General features: G+C 37.6%; 1 protein-coding gene across 2 annotated transcripts in view; it reads left to right on the top strand.

The window, feature by feature from the left end:
- The window catches only part of LOC105487854 (slit guidance ligand 2), a 371,613-nt gene that overhangs the window by 318,907 nt on the left and 34,566 nt on the right, over positions 1-18,140 (top strand). For both annotated transcript variants that reach the window (XM_011751484.3, XM_011751482.3), the window contains one exon: positions 1,168-1,307. In XM_011751484.3, the coding sequence (XP_011749786.2) occupies positions 1,168-1,307 (140 nt within the window). The remainder of the gene's footprint in view (positions 1-1,167; positions 1,308-18,140) is intronic.

Genomic DNA, 18,140 nt, shown 5'->3' with positions numbered 1-18,140 from the left:
AACATGTATTTTCCTTTTCAAATGAAAGAGCAGTATTTTTCAAAGAATGCTGGAGAAAGAGTACTTACTATGTATGGGTCCCTCTCGAAGATGTTGCAATATAAAAACTAAATGGAGACACTACAGTATTATCAGCTCAGGATGCTACAAAACCAAAACTAATTTACAAACATACACACATGCACATTATGGTTAATCAGGTCAGATTAGGGCAAGACAAAGTATTAATATTGGCCCCATTATACTAATTAATAGCCAACTAGTCTGCTATTGCTAGTCATATATTCATCTGTTGTTTTGCTTATTGCTTTAACAGAGTGTGTAATGATAAGATATAGGTCCCACTGAAACAGAAAATTAATGATTTATTTCTGAGATACAATATAAGTAGACAGACTTGCTGTGAATGATTTTAATCTGGAGTTTTTTAATCATATGGTACAATTATTTCAGATGTACTTCATGAATTATGAACTGGAGCTCTTTATTAAATGACACTAATAATATCACATAAGAATGCTAATATACTACTAAAACTTGTTAGAATTTCACTTTTTAGAAGAAATAGACTTCTGCATTCTGTTATGAAGTTGTCTCTTGTTCAAAAATTATTCAATACGTACTCAAGATTGTTTTATGCCAGAGGAAGGATTGCATTTATTAAGACAAAGAGAACATTCACATTTTGCAGTTGCAAGGAAGACAAATATTTTATTTTCGGATTCATTTTTGTTTCAAAACATCAAGGACATTATATATATGTAATTTTAAAAATCAGAACTAGTTCCTCTTCATTTATGAGCAAAGAAGTCTGAATTATTTTATTAGAGCACAACTCAAGATTAAGATATCTAGGGCTGTGGAATAAAGCTGCTTGTGTTTTAGACCTGCAAATACAGTGAGTTTATTGACTTTTACGACCATGGAACCATTTGCCTTCTTGCAACCAGCATAAATTTTATTTTTTGAATGGTTTCTGCTTGGGTGGATATTACTTTAAATTGATGTTTACAACATGTCATTTAAAAGCATTTTAAAAAATCAATTTCTGGTAGTTAAAAGCTCTATGGTTGGTTAGTGTAATTATGCTTTTTTCAATATTTAGACCACATGACTTGAAAATGCGGCAAAAAGATGTTTTTTGCTTTTTCTTCCTCTGGCATTCAGGTGTATTTGTGCTGATGGATTTGAAGGAGAAAACTGTGAAGTCAACGTTGATGATTGTGAAGATAATGACTGTGAAAATAATTCTACATGTGTCGATGGCATTAATAACTACACATGCCTTTGCCCACCTGAGTATACAGGTACAAAGAACAGGAAATATTTTGCCTTCAATCAGTATACCTGTTTGAAAGCATCATTGGAACTATGTTATATATGTTTAGTAAATCATTTTATTATTTGATAAATGGTAGGTGTCTTGAAAATCAGATGTAATGTAAATAATGTAAGGACTTAAAGATAGTTTCAGCTAACCAAATAAAAGACCCAGGAATCTCTGTTCAAACACGTGCATCTATTATAAAGCCATGCTATCCAGTAATAAAAGAAGCTATTGTCCTAAAGCTTTTAGTCCCACAATTAAATGGCATTTTTGTGCAAACCATTTTCCCTGTGCAAACCAACCCCCAGTACCTGTGTGAAAAGAGGACATTTATTTAATAGCCAAAACATAATTAAGCATTTGAGATCATTCATCTTCATACTTATGTCTTTGCTAGTGAGTGTTTGCCTCTAGTAACCCATGTCCCTCAAATTAAAAGTCAGGAAGATACTGAGCACTTTGGATAGTCTTATGAGACGATCACCTTTTTTCTAATACTTTTGTTTATTTGGATGACACATCTCATTAGACTATTAATTGCTAAACTTCTTCCCAATTCAAACCAATTTGCTCTAAAGTCAACATCAAGCTTATGACTTGTCTATTTTGTCAGAATTGATTTTTTTTAATTTTTTTTTGTGTGGCTCTGAATTAGAAACTTCATAGATATGCCCCTTTTCCTTTAATAAATCACTTAACATTGACAAAGGAAAAACAAGAATGTTGTATATTTTATTTGTAAGAAAAAAAGTGGAGAAGTAGTTTTGGTCACTCTACTCAAAGTTGCTATTTTCATTTTCTGGGTGCATTTCATTAATTATATCTATTTTCATATAATTTAATACCTAGTGAGAAAATCACAGGATGAAATTACAATGCAGGTGACTGGAGTTAACATCTCACAACATGAAAGATGGGCATACATCTGTATAATTAAATTTTCCCAGGGATTGTTTGGAAAATGATTAAAATGGAAGCTTTTATGGAGTACCCAAACTGAATTTTACTAGGTACCTTTCTTGATGGGAAAATACTAGGTAGAATAATGAGGCTCTGTTTTGGCAACCCAAATCTGTTTGAGTGACTCTGAAGGCTGCCTTTTCTAGGGTCTTATTTTTAATTTTTATTTTTTTGGCACCAATAAAGCACCCGATATCATGTAAAGCAGTAATAGCATACTAAGTTTCCAGTAGAAATTTGAACATGCTGTATTACCAAGTCTTATAGGACATATCTACAGACTTTAGTCTGCTTAGTGGGTGGAATTTTAGCATTATTTGATATTTTACATGCAAGTTTCTAGAGTATCTAGAAAGAATGTAGGTGTTATGTAGCTTTGACTTTCACACTAATATTACCAATATTATCACACCTCAGAAACTTGACATTAGCCTGTGACCACAAATTCTGGAACCCTTTGAGCTACCCTGAGAATTTAACTTCATTGGATGGGCTGATTTAGACTTGTCCAAGAAGCCCAATGTTTGCACTAAAATCTGCTACCTGGTACCTTCTTAGAATAGAATAATTCTCTTTTTCCATCATTTTCCTGATCATTATAGAAAGGGCTTAAGAACCCAGTTAATTTTGGAGGCCTCCTTAAATCAACCCACTCTCCCTCCACCAGACAAATTGGATCCAAGCATTTCAAGCAAACTTTGCCTAACCAATACCTTCCTAAGCACAGAACCAGGAATATATATATATATATTTCCTGATGAAAACGTAGGCTATGGAGCACAACTGCAATCAGGTTCTTATATGTCTTTTTGACAATAAAATTTCTAGAAGGTGGTTGAGGACTCTTTTGAGTTGGTTTGGAGGAGTCCTCCTGCTTTGGCTTTTGATTTGCTATTCCTTATTCTTATCCATTTCTTTTGGGTCTTTGTCTTAGCTGCTCACCCTTCATTTCCCCAGCTCCCTCTCTACACCTGCTCCTCTTGAACACACGTTTTTTCCTATTCTAAGGGTCAGTTCAGAGCAGTTTCCATGGAGAAGTGTTATGAAGCCTCCCTTCCCCAACTATGTCAGATCTCTTTCTTTGAAACATATCATAAATACCTAAAGCTTAGCCAAACCGTTCTTCAGCCAAAATGTGACATCTATAAAAGCTGTCATCTGGGAACTTGCCATGAGTATCTGTCAAGAGCCATTTGGCTCTCCACAAGAACTGGGACTGTTTTAGTCTTTTTACTTATAACTATTGCAAATGTCAGTTTGCCTTAATTTGGGCAAAGGATCAACAAAAATACTAAACAGAAAGTACATGGCATACAAAACATGAAGATACGACCATTTTATCTTCAGAGTGGGTCTTGTGGGCCATGAAGAGTTTGACAATTTGGCATGAGAGAAGATATCTAAATGGGGCAAATGTATAACTCATCTATTAATTGTAGTATTTTTGTGCACACGTGAAATGAGCTCATTTACAAAATTTCAAATAACCATCTGCAGATTTTGAAATCATTGACACATAAGTGACCTTTAATTATGGGAAGTAGGAATGAAGCTCTAGAGTTTTATATCCTGCTTCATCCAAGTCTGCAGTTAAGGAGGAATTTTCTTATAATGTGATTATATGGTTTTAAATTTGAGTTTGGAATCTGATTAATGAGCAGGAGATCTGGGAGCAGAAGCACCGCTATGCTCAGGGAACAGAATAATGTTGTCAGTGTTTAAAAATCATCCTAGTAACAAGTTCATTTTTCCTTTGAAAATTTTGTACTCTATATCCCAAAGGCATACAATGAGAAGTGAACTCTGTTTCATGGGAACAAATAATGCCATACAGAAAAAAGGCTTGTAAATTATTATGGTGACAGTTTTTATATTTGACACCTATATCAAGAGTCAGAACGGACATAATGTCAATGGAAACAAATCCAGAGATCTGTGAGCAATCTGACAGAGAAGTTGTGACGAACAGACTACAAAACATGACTAGAAATATTTAAAATAAAATGAGCCACCTATGGGGAATTTATTAAACTATATTTAAGCCCTGTGCGACCAAAATAGCACAGTAAGTAGTTACTGATTTGTTAGAGGAGAAAATTCTCTGCTCTTCCCTGCTCCGGGGATTGACAGCATAAACTGTAAGGACAAATACTGTTTTTCTGTTATCTAAATCTTGCTGTAACTTCACCACCCTAGTCACCAAAACCATTCTCCATATACTCCAGTTCATCATCTGTGCTTCCAGTTGTGTAATGCATGACTGCCGATTACTAGCATATTTTAGGTAAGATTAACCTTTGAAAAGTTGAATTCACTATGAATCTAAATTAACATCCCTATACTGTTAAGAAAGTAGGACTTCAGAATTGTAACACAAACAATTTTAAAATTAAATCGAAGGTTTTAATTGTAGCTTGAGAGATTTTGTTGGTTTTGATTTTTTGTGTGGTTATTTTTTAAAAATCATGATCATCTTCTTTCTAAAGACAAGACATTTCTTGGAGCTAAATGTCCAAGGAATTCCTGAACTTACATAAACCTAACACCTATAAAAATAAAAACTATAAATATGGCACCCCTGTTTTTTAGAAAAATGGACCCCTTTTTTAGGCTCTAGTGTTAACTTAGGTGTTTAATTCAAAAATGTGCCTTTGTGTATTTCCCAATAGTCAGAACCCTGGATCTGCTATATCAAGACTGTGTGTCTTAATTAATTCTTATTCTTACAGGACCACATACAAGTATGACACAGTTGATCACATTTTAAGCCCTCCTTTCACTTAATGGGATTACTTAAATTCCATAAAATGAACATCTCCATGCAAATTGGGCATGTAAAGCCTTAGAACACATTTTGTGGAAAATATTCAGACCACTTTAAATTTTCCATTGTGTACCCATTTTCTCTTTGTTTTCCAAATCTCTGACGCCCATGCACAAGCCATTCGGTGTCCATCTTAAACAGTAAAGGTGATGGTTGTTCCGTCCCCTGGTTTAGACGCAGACCTCTAGCTCCCTGTGATAGCATTTACCTTTTGCCTCATTTTCTCCATGTTTGTGCGTGTGGCCCGGCTGTAGGTAAGAAATCCAAGCCTTGCTTCAGCTCGCTCGCCCACCCCTGCTTCTCTGTTGTGAACGCTACGCATTGGCTTCCTGTGCTCTGCTGTTGTATTGCAATGTAAAAAGTCTTTTGTCTCTTCTGTCTTTGTCGCTGCCAGCTGCTAATCTGAATGAGGTGGAAAAAGGTTAGTTGCCTTTTAAGTCTATTACGATTTTCATTTTAGTCTCCCTCTTTCTTGTAAAGTTACGTAGATTTCACTGTGTGTACATGGTAAAAAGGAATGTTGACAAAATATAAAATCTGAAAACAATATGTCAAATCAGTCATTCAGATCTTTAATCTGTACCTCACTATGCCAAACACTATAAAATGGGCCTCTGATATGCAATTTATCTATTGTTAGAAAATAACGAATAGAAACTTTTTGAGTGGGAAGAAGGGGTGGCTAGAATAAGGGACTAATATACATTTTTTAAATTTTCTACTTGTCTGTATGCTTCCACTTTTTAAATACGTCACAAACATGTATTACTTTTAGAATGAACCACGTAAGTTATTTAGTACTGTAGATAAGGCTGCAGATAGAAAAATGTTTAAGTAAGAAAGACTGTTCCCATAACTTTAAGCAGATATCTTTAGTAACATGAAATATGAAAAATATTTGAAGGTGTATACATTTATTGAAACACTTTAGGAAATAAATATTATAAAGCCTAAGAAGTTGACTTACAGGATGTCATGACTACTAGGCAGTACGTTTAAGCATAAAAAAGCCATATTTAATCATTGACATCAATATGATCCACCCAGCTCCCCAAATACATCAGGGCCCATAAAAGTAAGCCGTAGAATTATTAGAGTGATAGCTGTGTCTGGGAAATCATCATGGAATATTTATGACATTTTATCTTAAAGACTCAGAGTTTTAACTAATTACATTAGATTGTTAATTATTCAGCTTACTAAAAGTCTTCAAGTACGAAATGCAGGCACAATGTCCTAAAAGGAACACAATGTGTGCTTGTCTTGATAGTTCCAGTTGTATCTGAAGCATTTGCAGTTGGATTATGAGGATAATAAAGAAGTTATTATAGACTGGGGCATGGTGACTCACTCCTGTAATTCCAGCATTTTGGGAGGCCAAGGCAGGTGGATCCTTTGAGCCCAGGAATTTGAGACCAGCCTGGGCAACATGGTGAAACCCGTCTCTACTAAAAATACAAAAATGAGCAGGACATTGTGGCACACACATGTAGTCCCAGCCACTCCTAGGAGGCTGAGGCAGGAGAATCACTTGAACCTAGGAAGCAGAGGTTGCAGTGAGCTGAGATTACGCGACTGCACTCCAGCCTGGGCAACAGAGTGAGACTTGCTCTCAACAACAACAACAACAACAACAACAAAGACAGAGGTTATCATCTAGCAGGTCTTTCTGTCTTCTCTTGCTATGGGTTTCATTTCCTCTGTTGCGTTGCTTGGATGATTTACTGTGTTTGCTGACTTAGTCTTACAGTGTGCAGAGTTAAGTTGAAAAACATGAAAAGAAAATGGTTTCATATGTTAGAATGTAACAATATAACATGTGCTATTCTCTGGGGATTAACGCATCTAATACCTTCCTGGGTCAAATGGCATCTTTTCTCTTTACAAGTACTAAGCAATTGATGGCCTGGTCAGGGATGTCTAAGGGCTGAGTCTATCTCAGAAACATAATAGCAATTATTCCATCACAGGAATATGTCCTTAAATTGTTGTGTATACTCTTAGAAACAATCTTGGCAGTACGAGTGTTTTAAATCACCATGTGGTTTCATGTGTTGACTAAATTTCATGCTTATGTTTATAAAAGCTCCCTTTTATTTTCCAAGAATTTGCTGCTGACTGAATTTGCTTTTAAAAGCAGTCAAATCATTCTCTATATTTTTAAATCAAAACTTAATTGGAAATAGAATTTCCATTTTTTCTAGCACCTGGGGGAATTTTCTTAAGAAGAATGTACGTCATTAGTCGATGCGCTGTTAATTTAAAAGAACTCTGTAGTTTATGTGAACAACACAAAGGTGGGCAAAAACTTCTATGAAACGACGATAAACCACTTGTTCAAGGATATGCACCTTGTAAGTGGAGGCCCAGATGCAAACCCATGTCTCATTGGCCGCAAAGCATGCACTTTGGGGTGGGGGCCTCTGCTGGAGCCTGTCCCTTCTGCCTTGCTGCCTTCTTCAGGCACAACTTCTTTTCTGTCTCACAATAGCTTATTTCTCATTCATGGTTTATGCCAAACAAGCTTTCCTTCTGCTCTCCTGCTGTCTCTTCGGCTCACTATGCACAATTGTCCTTATGTAAGGAAAGCTGTACCCACAAAATTCAAGTGCAGCCAAGCCGTCTATTTTATCTAGACATGAAAAAAGCACCGAATGAAAGCCTGTACAATTAATGAATAAATTCTCTCCGAGAACTAGGCTACCTTTTATCCCATAAGGCAGGTGGTTAGTTTGTGTAGGTAAGGGGGAAAGTTCAGGTTCTCATCCCGGCACAAATATTTATAAACTCTGGGATACCTCCCAGTCTTTTATTTTTCTTCTGTGAAACAGGAACAATGATATCTGTCATATCATTCACATAGACATTTGAGAATAACATGTAACCATGTATCGGAAAACACTTTGAATGGGTAAATGTCTATACTCCAGAAATATTGAAGGCTGCCCTGTAAGACAGGTTTAAATTTTGCATCATTTAATTCCAAACATCGTCACTACGGTAACATGGTTCAGATATAGTTGATGCCATTCCCCATGGCAGAAGAATTCTTATGGGAATTCTGTATTTTAATTTTTTATAAAGAAAATTACATAAGGTAAATTATGTATAGAATGGAAATTTCTCTCCCCATATTGTTTAGAATTGTCTGTCTTTATTATTACTGTTTTTAATTTTACTTTGTACACTCACTTCATATAGAAAGATTTTATTTAGGGATAGGTCTTTGGTCCTCTTTGCCCCCATACACTACTTTGAAACATAAGGAAATACACAATGCTGAAGAGCTCTTGGATTTGGCTGAGCTGGATTTGTAGATTTTGTGTATATTTTTAGATATTCGTGATCTCTTAGTAACAGTGACTTCTGTTTTTAATTCTGCTTCGAGATGTGTAAGGTCTTTATATCAAGGTCATTATAGATGCTGACATACTTGTGAGCCTCAAATAAGGGAAATGTAAGTTGCCGTCTGTTTTTACTAGAGAGAATACTTTGGCAGCCTTGTGATATTATGTGGTTTGTATTCATCCTCCAACGTTTCAAAACTTTCTTAAATGCACTTTCATCTCAAAAAAAGTTTTAAAGATCTTGTTTTCTCTTTAGTTAATAGGCAGTGCCCACTGAGCCCAGAACAACAATTTAGTCTAACCAAGTCTTATTCAATCTAATTTGAATTGAGTTAAATATTTTGAAATATTTTGAAATATGAAGTTTGAAAATATTTTGAAAGCTGAGTTAAATATTTTCTGAAGTTTCAGTAGTTGCTGGAATTGGCTATATTATTTAGCCTCAGTGTTCCAATAAGGAAATGCTGAAAAACACTTCATTTTGTGTTTGTTTATTTGGAGAGGTAAGGTTTTTTTTTCCCCCATTTAAAAATATGCCAGATGCTTATTGAGAAAACATCTTATGCAGGACACCATGCTAAATATTGAAAGTGATACAGAAATCCATAAAACGTTACCCTTATCTACTGAGCAAACTCTTTGGCTTTGCTTCTTTACCGCAAGGTCAGATCAGGTCAAATATTTCTCAGTATACAACCATCAATTCTCATATCCCAAGAACATTAATAATAGAATATAGCTACTTTACTAGTTTGTAGGTAAAGAAAAACACTCCTTCTGAATATGGACACTGACCAAGCTCTCTGACAGACTCAAGCAACTCATTTCATACCACTTAGAAAACGAAAATAGGAACCGAAAACTGATTGCCCTTCTTTGAAACGTCTAAATACCTACGTGTATAGCATATTTTCTTGAACCTTCCTATTTTGAATTCTGATAAACTTTTATCTCACGTGGTTTCTCTATGGCAGTGCTCCGATGATGTACGTGTCCCATTTTACACCTATTGCACACAAAGATCACATCTGTTAATGGCTAATGCATCTTACTGGGCATCTGCCTGTGTTATTGTGCTGTGGTGCCTGGGATTATAACCTTGAGAATGTAACAAAAACCTTGAGAATGTAACAAATAGGGCTGGTCTGGTTTAGCAAAAGAGGAGAAAACATATATACTTTTCTTTCAGGTCCAGCTTAATGAAGCTGCCCTGAGATGACTCCCATAGTCTCATCAGCTATGTCTATCCTGTGCTATAGATCATCAATCTCTCTGCCACACTGCATGGTCTGTAGGAGGAGAGAGAATGTTTCTGTTTCTATAAATAAAGAACAAATGGGAAATGTATACTTTTTAAAATCAGAATTGGATCGAATTTACAAAATTTGGTAATGATAAACATTCAGGTCCATTCATCTTAACCTTCCTCAAACGTGCCACTTAAGTGCTGACAAGTGCAATTTCTTGATAATGGAGCTCAGAGTCTCCATCCTTTATTGGAATGGTAACTGTTCGGCATAAAAATGCAGTAGGGATATCTGGAAGTGAACAGATTACCCATCTCATCCAGCCTGCAAGGGCACACCTCGGGCTAGCATCTCAGAACACAAATCTGCTACCAGTTTTTTAATTCTCTCTTTGCTTCCTTACATTGTTCTTTATGTGATCTGGGTCTCCGTTAACATTTAAAAAGCATTTACCTGCCAGAAGCAATCAAATAAGTGCTATCTTTCCTATTTTTTTATCCAGCACCTCGTTTGTGCCAGACAATTTACTAGTGAATGCAATGGGAATGGAGAGATACAAAAATATAAATATAAAGGTATCCCATGCCCTCAAGTCGCATACTTTTAAGAAATTAAATCGTATTTTTTATCTATTGGGTTGCTTATTTTGATATCTTCCCTTGCTGAGTTAATTCAAAGAGAATGAAATTAGTACATTTATTCAAATCTTTCTTGAGTTTGACTGATTACATTCAACACTAGAATTCTGGTCCAGTTATCCAGATTGCCATCCTAAATTTCTCCTTCATTATTATCAATATTAATAATTATTTCTTCTAAAAAAAATAGTTTGTTACAAGTTACAATAGGAATAAAAATGGGCTGCAATACCAGCTCCAGTACCCTCACCACCTCTTTCGTACATCTATGATATCCAGAATGGACTCAGATTTTTATCTATTTCAAAGAGAGAATCAGCTAATCTAGTTACATTAGCAGAAGGTAGCAACAGTAGCAAGAGTTATGTGTGCCAGCAACACCATGTACTGCTATCTAAAATTATTTTGTTGTAGGCATGCCCAACTTGAATTTAAAAAGCTAACTTTGGGGAAAATTAAATAGAGATACTCAACATCCATTTAGTGTAAAACAAATTAATATTTTTAACAAATTAATATTTTTAACAGTGATTTGAGTCAGAAAATTTCAGAAATCTTAATCTGGGGACAAAATGATCCACCTTTTTGATAAGCAGGCTTCCACCATTTTGATAAGCAGGCTTTGAGGACTAAATAAGCCGAGATGAGATATCCCATTGCCCAGATTTCTTGGTAGGTAGAAAGCAATTAATAGTCCAGCCAAGACAGGGCACAGTGGCTCACGCCTATAACCCTGGTACTTTGGGGGGCCGAGGCAGGCAGATCACGAGGCCAGGAGTTCGAGATCAGCCTGGCCAAGGTGGTGAAATCTCATCTCTACTAAAAATACAAGAAAAAAAAAAAAAAAAACCATCTGGGCATGGTGGTCCGCACCTGTAATCCCGGCTTCTCAGGAGGCTGAGGCAGGAAAATTACTGGAACCCAGGAGGCGGAGGTTACAGTGAGCTGAGATTGCACCACTGCACTTTAGACTGGGCAACAGAGCAAGACTCTGTCTGGGAAAAGAAAAAATAGCCCAGCCAACAATTCTTCAAAACTTTCCTCTCTGTAATTAACACGGCTTATTTAGCAAAGAGAACAGATCTCTTCAGGGGTAATAATGTATTTCAGAACTGTATAATATAGTTTTTAATAATAATTAAAAATAATTTTATTTAGCCCAGTTTCTAGGCCGGGATGCTACCCGTATGTCAATCATTAAGGGAACTTAACAGACAGTAGAAAATTAGATGTTGATCTTATTTCTCTAAATTCTCCGTATAGTAACTTCTCCAGGGTAAAGCTTTGTCATACTCATCCTTCAATCATTTGCTAGATCTAGCACAAAAAATGTCTCCCAAGATGTATAATGAAAATTACACTAAAGCAGCTTTTGTTGGTGAAATAAAAAACCTGACTCTGAGAGAGTACATGTAAACTAATTCTATTATAAGTAAATTTATTTTTAAACTATTCTTATTCATTTCAGGAAACATTTAATGTTAACTCTCATGGACCATATACTATCTTCATTATTCATTCATTTGTCAAAAAGTTACTATAGTTAAGAAATTTCAACAATGCTTAATGAGTTAAAGCAGTATATTTTAAAGAAAAAGTACATTTAAGAAATCTGACAGGATGTGCAGGAAATGTAAATCAACTCAAATATCCTCCACTTATGATGAGTTTTGATGTTTTGACATTTTTTATATATATATATATATATTGAGACGAGTTCCACTCCTTTGCCCAGGCTGGAGTGAAATGGCATGAGCTCGGCTCACTACAACCTCTACACCCTCCCCACAACCCGGGTTGAAGCGATTCTCCTGACTCAGCCTCCCGAGCAGCTGGGATTATGGGTGCCCACCACCATGCCCAGCTAATATATATATATGATATATATAATATATTATATAATATATGATATATAATATATATTATATAATATATGATATATATAATATATATTATATAATATATGATATATATAATATATATTATATAATATATATCTCAAATATATATATCATATATGATATATCTCCTCCACCTCCTGGGTTCATATATATCATATATGATATACGATATATATTACATTTGAGAGATATATATATATATATATATTTGAGACAGTGTCTGGCCCAGACTGGAGTACAGTGGCATGATCTCAGCTCACTGCAACCTCCGCCTCTCAGGTTCAAGCGATTCTGTTGCCTCAGCCTTCCAAGTAGCTGGAATTACAGATGTGCACCACCATGCCCAGCTATTTTTTGTATTTTTAGTAGAGACAGGGTTTTACCATGTTGACCTCAGGTGATCCACCCACCTTGACCTCCCAAAGTGCTAGGATTACAGGCATCAGCCACCATGCCTGGCCGATATAATATAAAGTAATAAAACACTTTCAGGATTACTTTTATATTTAATGATAGTATATATATTATATATGTATATATCTATATATATGTGTGTGTATATATATGCACACACACAAGTAGTTAATAATTGCAGCTGTCATTCAAAGTTCAAGCACATCTGCAAACTTACCATAAACACTGATGGCACAGGCATTCGACTCACTTTCTCTTCTGCAAGACACAGTAGTCTATGACTCTCTTGCCTTTGCCATCTCTAAGACCTTGAAGAGAAGACTTGTTGTTATTGTTTGGATAGCCTGTCCTGCAAGCCCTAACTGCTAACACCAGCTCCCCTCCAACGGAGGAGTAAGTGATGATTGGTCCAAGTCAAGCACAACTCACAGTGCTTTGCAGAGAGACTTCTGGCCACGGCAGCACATGTAGAGCTAATCTACACTACTGTGCTCCACTTACGTCTTGACTCTCTTGAAGCACAGGGAGCCTTGTCAGGGGCCATTCCCTCTCCTTTGTGCACCGCTTATTACAGACTGACTATTGGAGAAGCTCATAGTACTAAAAGAAAACTTGAGACAAAGGAGAAGACAGCTACATGAAATAAAATGAGAGGAAAGAGACATAAAAATGAAAGAAAAAAAAAGGAAGAAATAGTGGCGTAAGTTGAAAGTTTTATTCCCCACCATAAACTTCCAGTGATTTGGAATGTACTACCTGTATTGTTTTGCTGGGGCTGCCATAACAAATTACTGCAAACTGGAGGCTTAAACAACAGAGTTTTATTGTCTTACAGTTCTGGAGGCTAGAGGTCTGGAATCAAGGTGTCCATGGTGTTGATTCCTGCAGAGGATTGTGAGGGAAATGTCTCTCCAGGCCTGTCTAGTTGGCTTCTCCCTGTTTTTCATATCGTCTTCCTCTATGCCTGTCTTTCCTGGTATCCAGGTTTCCCTTTTTGATAACACCAGCCATATTGGATTAGGGCCTACCCTAATGACTTTAACTTGCTCTCCTCAGTGAAAACTCTATCTCATAATAAGGTCACAGTCTGAGGTACCAGAGGTCTCAAACACACCAGTTTTTTGTTGTTTTTTTTTTTGCTTTGAGGGGCACAATTGAATCCTCAACACCACCTCACTGTATTTTAAACTCTGTGTTTGCACCAGAAAACCTGTTCTACCTCCACTGTTCTCCATGTCACCAAAAGGTAATTCCCAATATACATACCTGAATCATAGACGTCCCAGACAACTCCCCCTGTCTCTTTCCCCCATGCTTATCCAGTCCATCAAAAAGTCTCATCTGTTTTGCTTCGTAAACACTGCTTTGGGCCATGTATACCTCCACCCCACCCCTACCCTGCATAAGCAGTCACCTCTCATGTGTATCCCCACTTATGCAATCTGCCATCCTCCAATGGAGACAAAGTGCTCTTTTCTTTCTTTCTTTCTTTCTTTTTTAAAGACAGAATTTCGCTCTTTGTTGCCCAGGCTAGAGTAGTGCAGTGTCGCGATCTCTGCTCACTGCAACCTCCGCCTCCCAGGTTCAAGTGATTCTCCTGTCTCAGCCTCCCGAATAGCTGGGACTACAGGCACCCACCACCACACCCGGCTAATGTTTGTATTTTTAGTAGAGACAGGGTTTCACCGTGTTGGCCAGACTGGTCTCAAACTCCTGACCTCAGGTGATCCGCTCGCCTCTGCCTCCCAAAGTACTGGGATTACAGGCGTGAGCCACCACACCCAGCCAGAGTGCTCTTTTCAAAGTGCACATGTCATCTGGCCATGCCCCTACTGAAAACCTTTCAGTGGCAGCCCATTATTCATAGAATGAAGACTTTCGACCCTGTGACCCAGCCAGCCTCTGGGGCTCCTCTGGCACCGTGTTTTCCCAGGCTCACTCCCATCTCTCAGGGCTCCTGTTCTTCATGCTGCCTCCTGCAGAAGCCTCTGTCGGAGCTCTTCATTCTCCACTTCACCCTTGCCTCTGAGTCTCACCTCTTCAGAAGAACCTTTCCTGTCCTTCTTCAGAGCAAACAGTCCCTTTCTAGAGCCCCATAAAATGTTCCTGCTTAGCATTCAGCACAGAGGCAATTTTATATATATAATAGTCCCCTCGTTATCTGCGGGTGATACATTCCAAGACCCTCAGTAGATGCCTGAAACCACAGATAGTACTGAAGCTAGTTGCTATCAATCAGAACATGTTTCTGTTCATGTCTTTCAACCCACACGCTGAATCCTTTTTCATCCCAAGTAAGCCCTTAGCATGCATGGTGGCTGCAACTTTTCCACTTTGAGGTATGACAGCAAAACTAGTTTGAATTTCTTTTTTCCTTGTTCACAACTTTGCAGAGATAGGAGATTCATTTTTACTGTAGATCTTAGCAACCTCAGCGTACAGTTTTTCTTTCTTTCCTTATTAAGAACTTTCACCTTTTCACTTAAAGGAAGCACTTGACAGTTTCTCTTGGGCTTGTCCAAATTACCGACATCACTACTCTTGCACTTTGGGGCCATTATTAAGTAAAATAAGGTTTCCTTGAACAGGAGGCTGTGATACCACAACAGTAGATTTGATAACTGAGACGGCTCATAAGTGACCGATGGGCAGGAGGCTTCTCCAGCCAGATACCCTGAATAGAGATGATTTACGTGCCGGGTGTGATGGAGCAGAATGGCACAAGATTTCACCAAGCTACTCAGAATGGCATGCAGTTCAAGACACGAATTGTTTATTTCTGGGATTTTCCATTTAATACATTTTGGCTACTGTTAACAGTGGGGAACTGAAGCCACAGAAAACAAAGCTGCTGATAAAGGGAGACTATTGTACTTGGGAAATTACTGAATTAATATCTGTCTCCCCCTCCTCTCATACGTAAACTCCATGGAAATAGGAGTAGTTTGTTGTTTACCGTTATACTTCTAGCATTGATACAGGTCCCCATACATAGTTGGGACTCAAAATATATGGTGATGTTAAAAATCTGATTTGCTGTTTTAATTATTTGAAAAAGCTATAGGCAGATCATTCTATAAGTATCAGGGAAGAACTTTGTAGAATAGTTCTAAAACTATTTCAGTTAGTATGGTAACAAATTTAAACGAAAAGATAACTTAAGATACTAGGAAGGAAGTAAAAATGAAGGTAATAGGAAGGGCCCCTTTGTGTTGAACAAGGAACGAGCATTAAAAACAGGTTCAGGCCGGGCACAGTGGCTCACACCTGTAATCCCAAGAGTTTGGGAGGCCGAGGCGGGTGGATCACGAGGTCAAGAGATGACACCATCCTGGCCAACATGGTGAAACCCCATCTCTACTAAAAGTACAAAATTTAGCTGGGCATGGTGTTGTGCGCCTGTAGTCCCAGCTACTGGGGAGGCTGAGACAGGAGACTTGAACCCAGAAGGCGGAGGTTGCAGTGAGCCAAGATCGTGCCACTGCACTCCAGCCTGGGTGACAAAGTGAGACTCTGTCTCAAAACAACAACAACAACAAAACAGTTAGGTTCATAGATCTAAAATGAAGCAGAAGGTAAGGCCAAGCTCCAGGTATTATTTCTCATAAAAACCATCAATGTGCATTGAAGTTTCCTCCTCAATGCAATAACACTCACAATATCGGTACCATAGGGGGCTCTGAGCACATGCTGGCACTTTATTTTTACCGCTGAATGTAGTAATGTTGTTTTGTACAGCTAAGCGTGATACTCCCTCTGGTAACTTGCTGTCTGCATTATCCATATCTTCAGAAGCATTTTCCTTTTTATTTAAAAAAAGAGATTTTTTCAGAGCCACAGTTGACCTTACACATCTTTAATTCCAGAGCCTCAGTTTACAGATGAAGAACTGAGGCCGAGAACAATAAAATAGTTCTGCAACCAGTCAACTCCCACATATTGCATACAATTGTAGGCCATCCCAGACAGTAATACAACTACCCAAATGTCATTTTCCCCAGTAAGGACAGTTACTCCCTAAGATCTCTTTATGCTGATTCACTCTTCACTGCAGAGTATTATCAATTCTGATGATCCAGCTTTTACTCTTCCACCTGGAAGGCGACCCATAACATTTCTCATCCAAATCAGGGTAATTATGTGAGTGCCCAGGCACACTATTGACAATTACCTTGGGACAACAAGTGTAAACCAGGAGTCGTGCAAGCCAGGGTGAATGGATACATTACCACTCCATGCAATTTTTCAGAAGAAATACATTCACAGACATTCAGTAAGTAGCATCTTACCTCCTCTTCAAGAGTGAGTCTGAAAAATCATTCCCATTTACAAGAGTGGGTATCACTTTTGACATGCTCTTTCACAAGTTGTAATAGTGTTGCTGTAGAACTTGGTCATTTCTTGTCCTGCTGTGTCCCATGTATAACTGACAGGCAAAATCAGGAAGAGGTGATCTAAGAAACAGACAAAACTCTATACCTGTCATCTCAGCCCTTTGGGAGGCCAAGGTGGGATGATCACTTGAAGTCAGGAGTCCGAGACCAGCCTGCCCAACATGGTGAAACCCCATCTCTACTTAAAATACAAAAATTAGCTGGGCATGGTGGCACGTGCTTATAATCCCAGCTACTCAGGAGGCTGAGGCAGGAGAATCGCTTTAGCCTGGGAGATGGAGGTTACAGTGAGCCAAGATCATGCCACTGCACTCCAGCTTTGGTGTCAGAGCAAGACTCCATCTCCAAAAAAAAAAAAAAAAAAAAAAACCTCTGTATCAATTATACTAGATCATTTATTAACCTCTCTTATCCTGAAAAGGTAACCATAGACCCCCTGATTGACCACTCTGTTTTCTCTCCAAAACATACACAACCAACATATATACATACACTCAGAATGTTTTCACCTCTTACCAACAAGAAATGAAAACTAGAATCATAAGGAAAATTAATTTGTTCATCTGATCAAAAGTGAAATCACAAATGCCAGGCAATGATTGTGTTCCACCCTATTGGGAAGTTTTAAGGGTCCATGGCTGAAAATAAAGAAATAGGATTTCCTGGGATTTAGAGGAATGGGTTGAAGCCAGATCATAGAGTCGAGGCTTGCCTAGGCTCCTATCTCTTGAGAGGCTCATGGGCACCAACATTTAACCTATATTCAACCACATTGCCCCAAACCACTCCAATGGATAGATTTATCTTTCTTAATGTCAGTTTAAACATATTAAGACCTGCTTATGGGGTAATCAATTACAACACTAACTCTGTGTAGTCAAATAAGAATATTTCCAGTTTTCCTCTCTGTCACCTCACACTTTATCATCTCTGGAAGGGAGGCAGCCATTGATAATATTATCTCAGGCCCTGAGCCATCACGAAAGCAAACTCAATTGCCCTATTTTTTTTATTATTTTTCCACTAACTGAGTACTAGCTCTGACTAAACTTATAGTAAAAATAAAAACCAGGTAAAAATGGCATCAT

Source organism: Macaca nemestrina, chromosome 3 (genome assembly GCF_043159975.1).
Source record: "Macaca nemestrina isolate mMacNem1 chromosome 3, mMacNem.hap1, whole genome shotgun sequence".
NCBI lineage: Eukaryota > Metazoa > Chordata > Mammalia > Primates > Cercopithecidae > Macaca > Macaca nemestrina.
The sequence above is the reverse complement of the archived record's forward strand: the minus strand, read 5'-3'. Positions and strand labels throughout refer to the sequence as shown.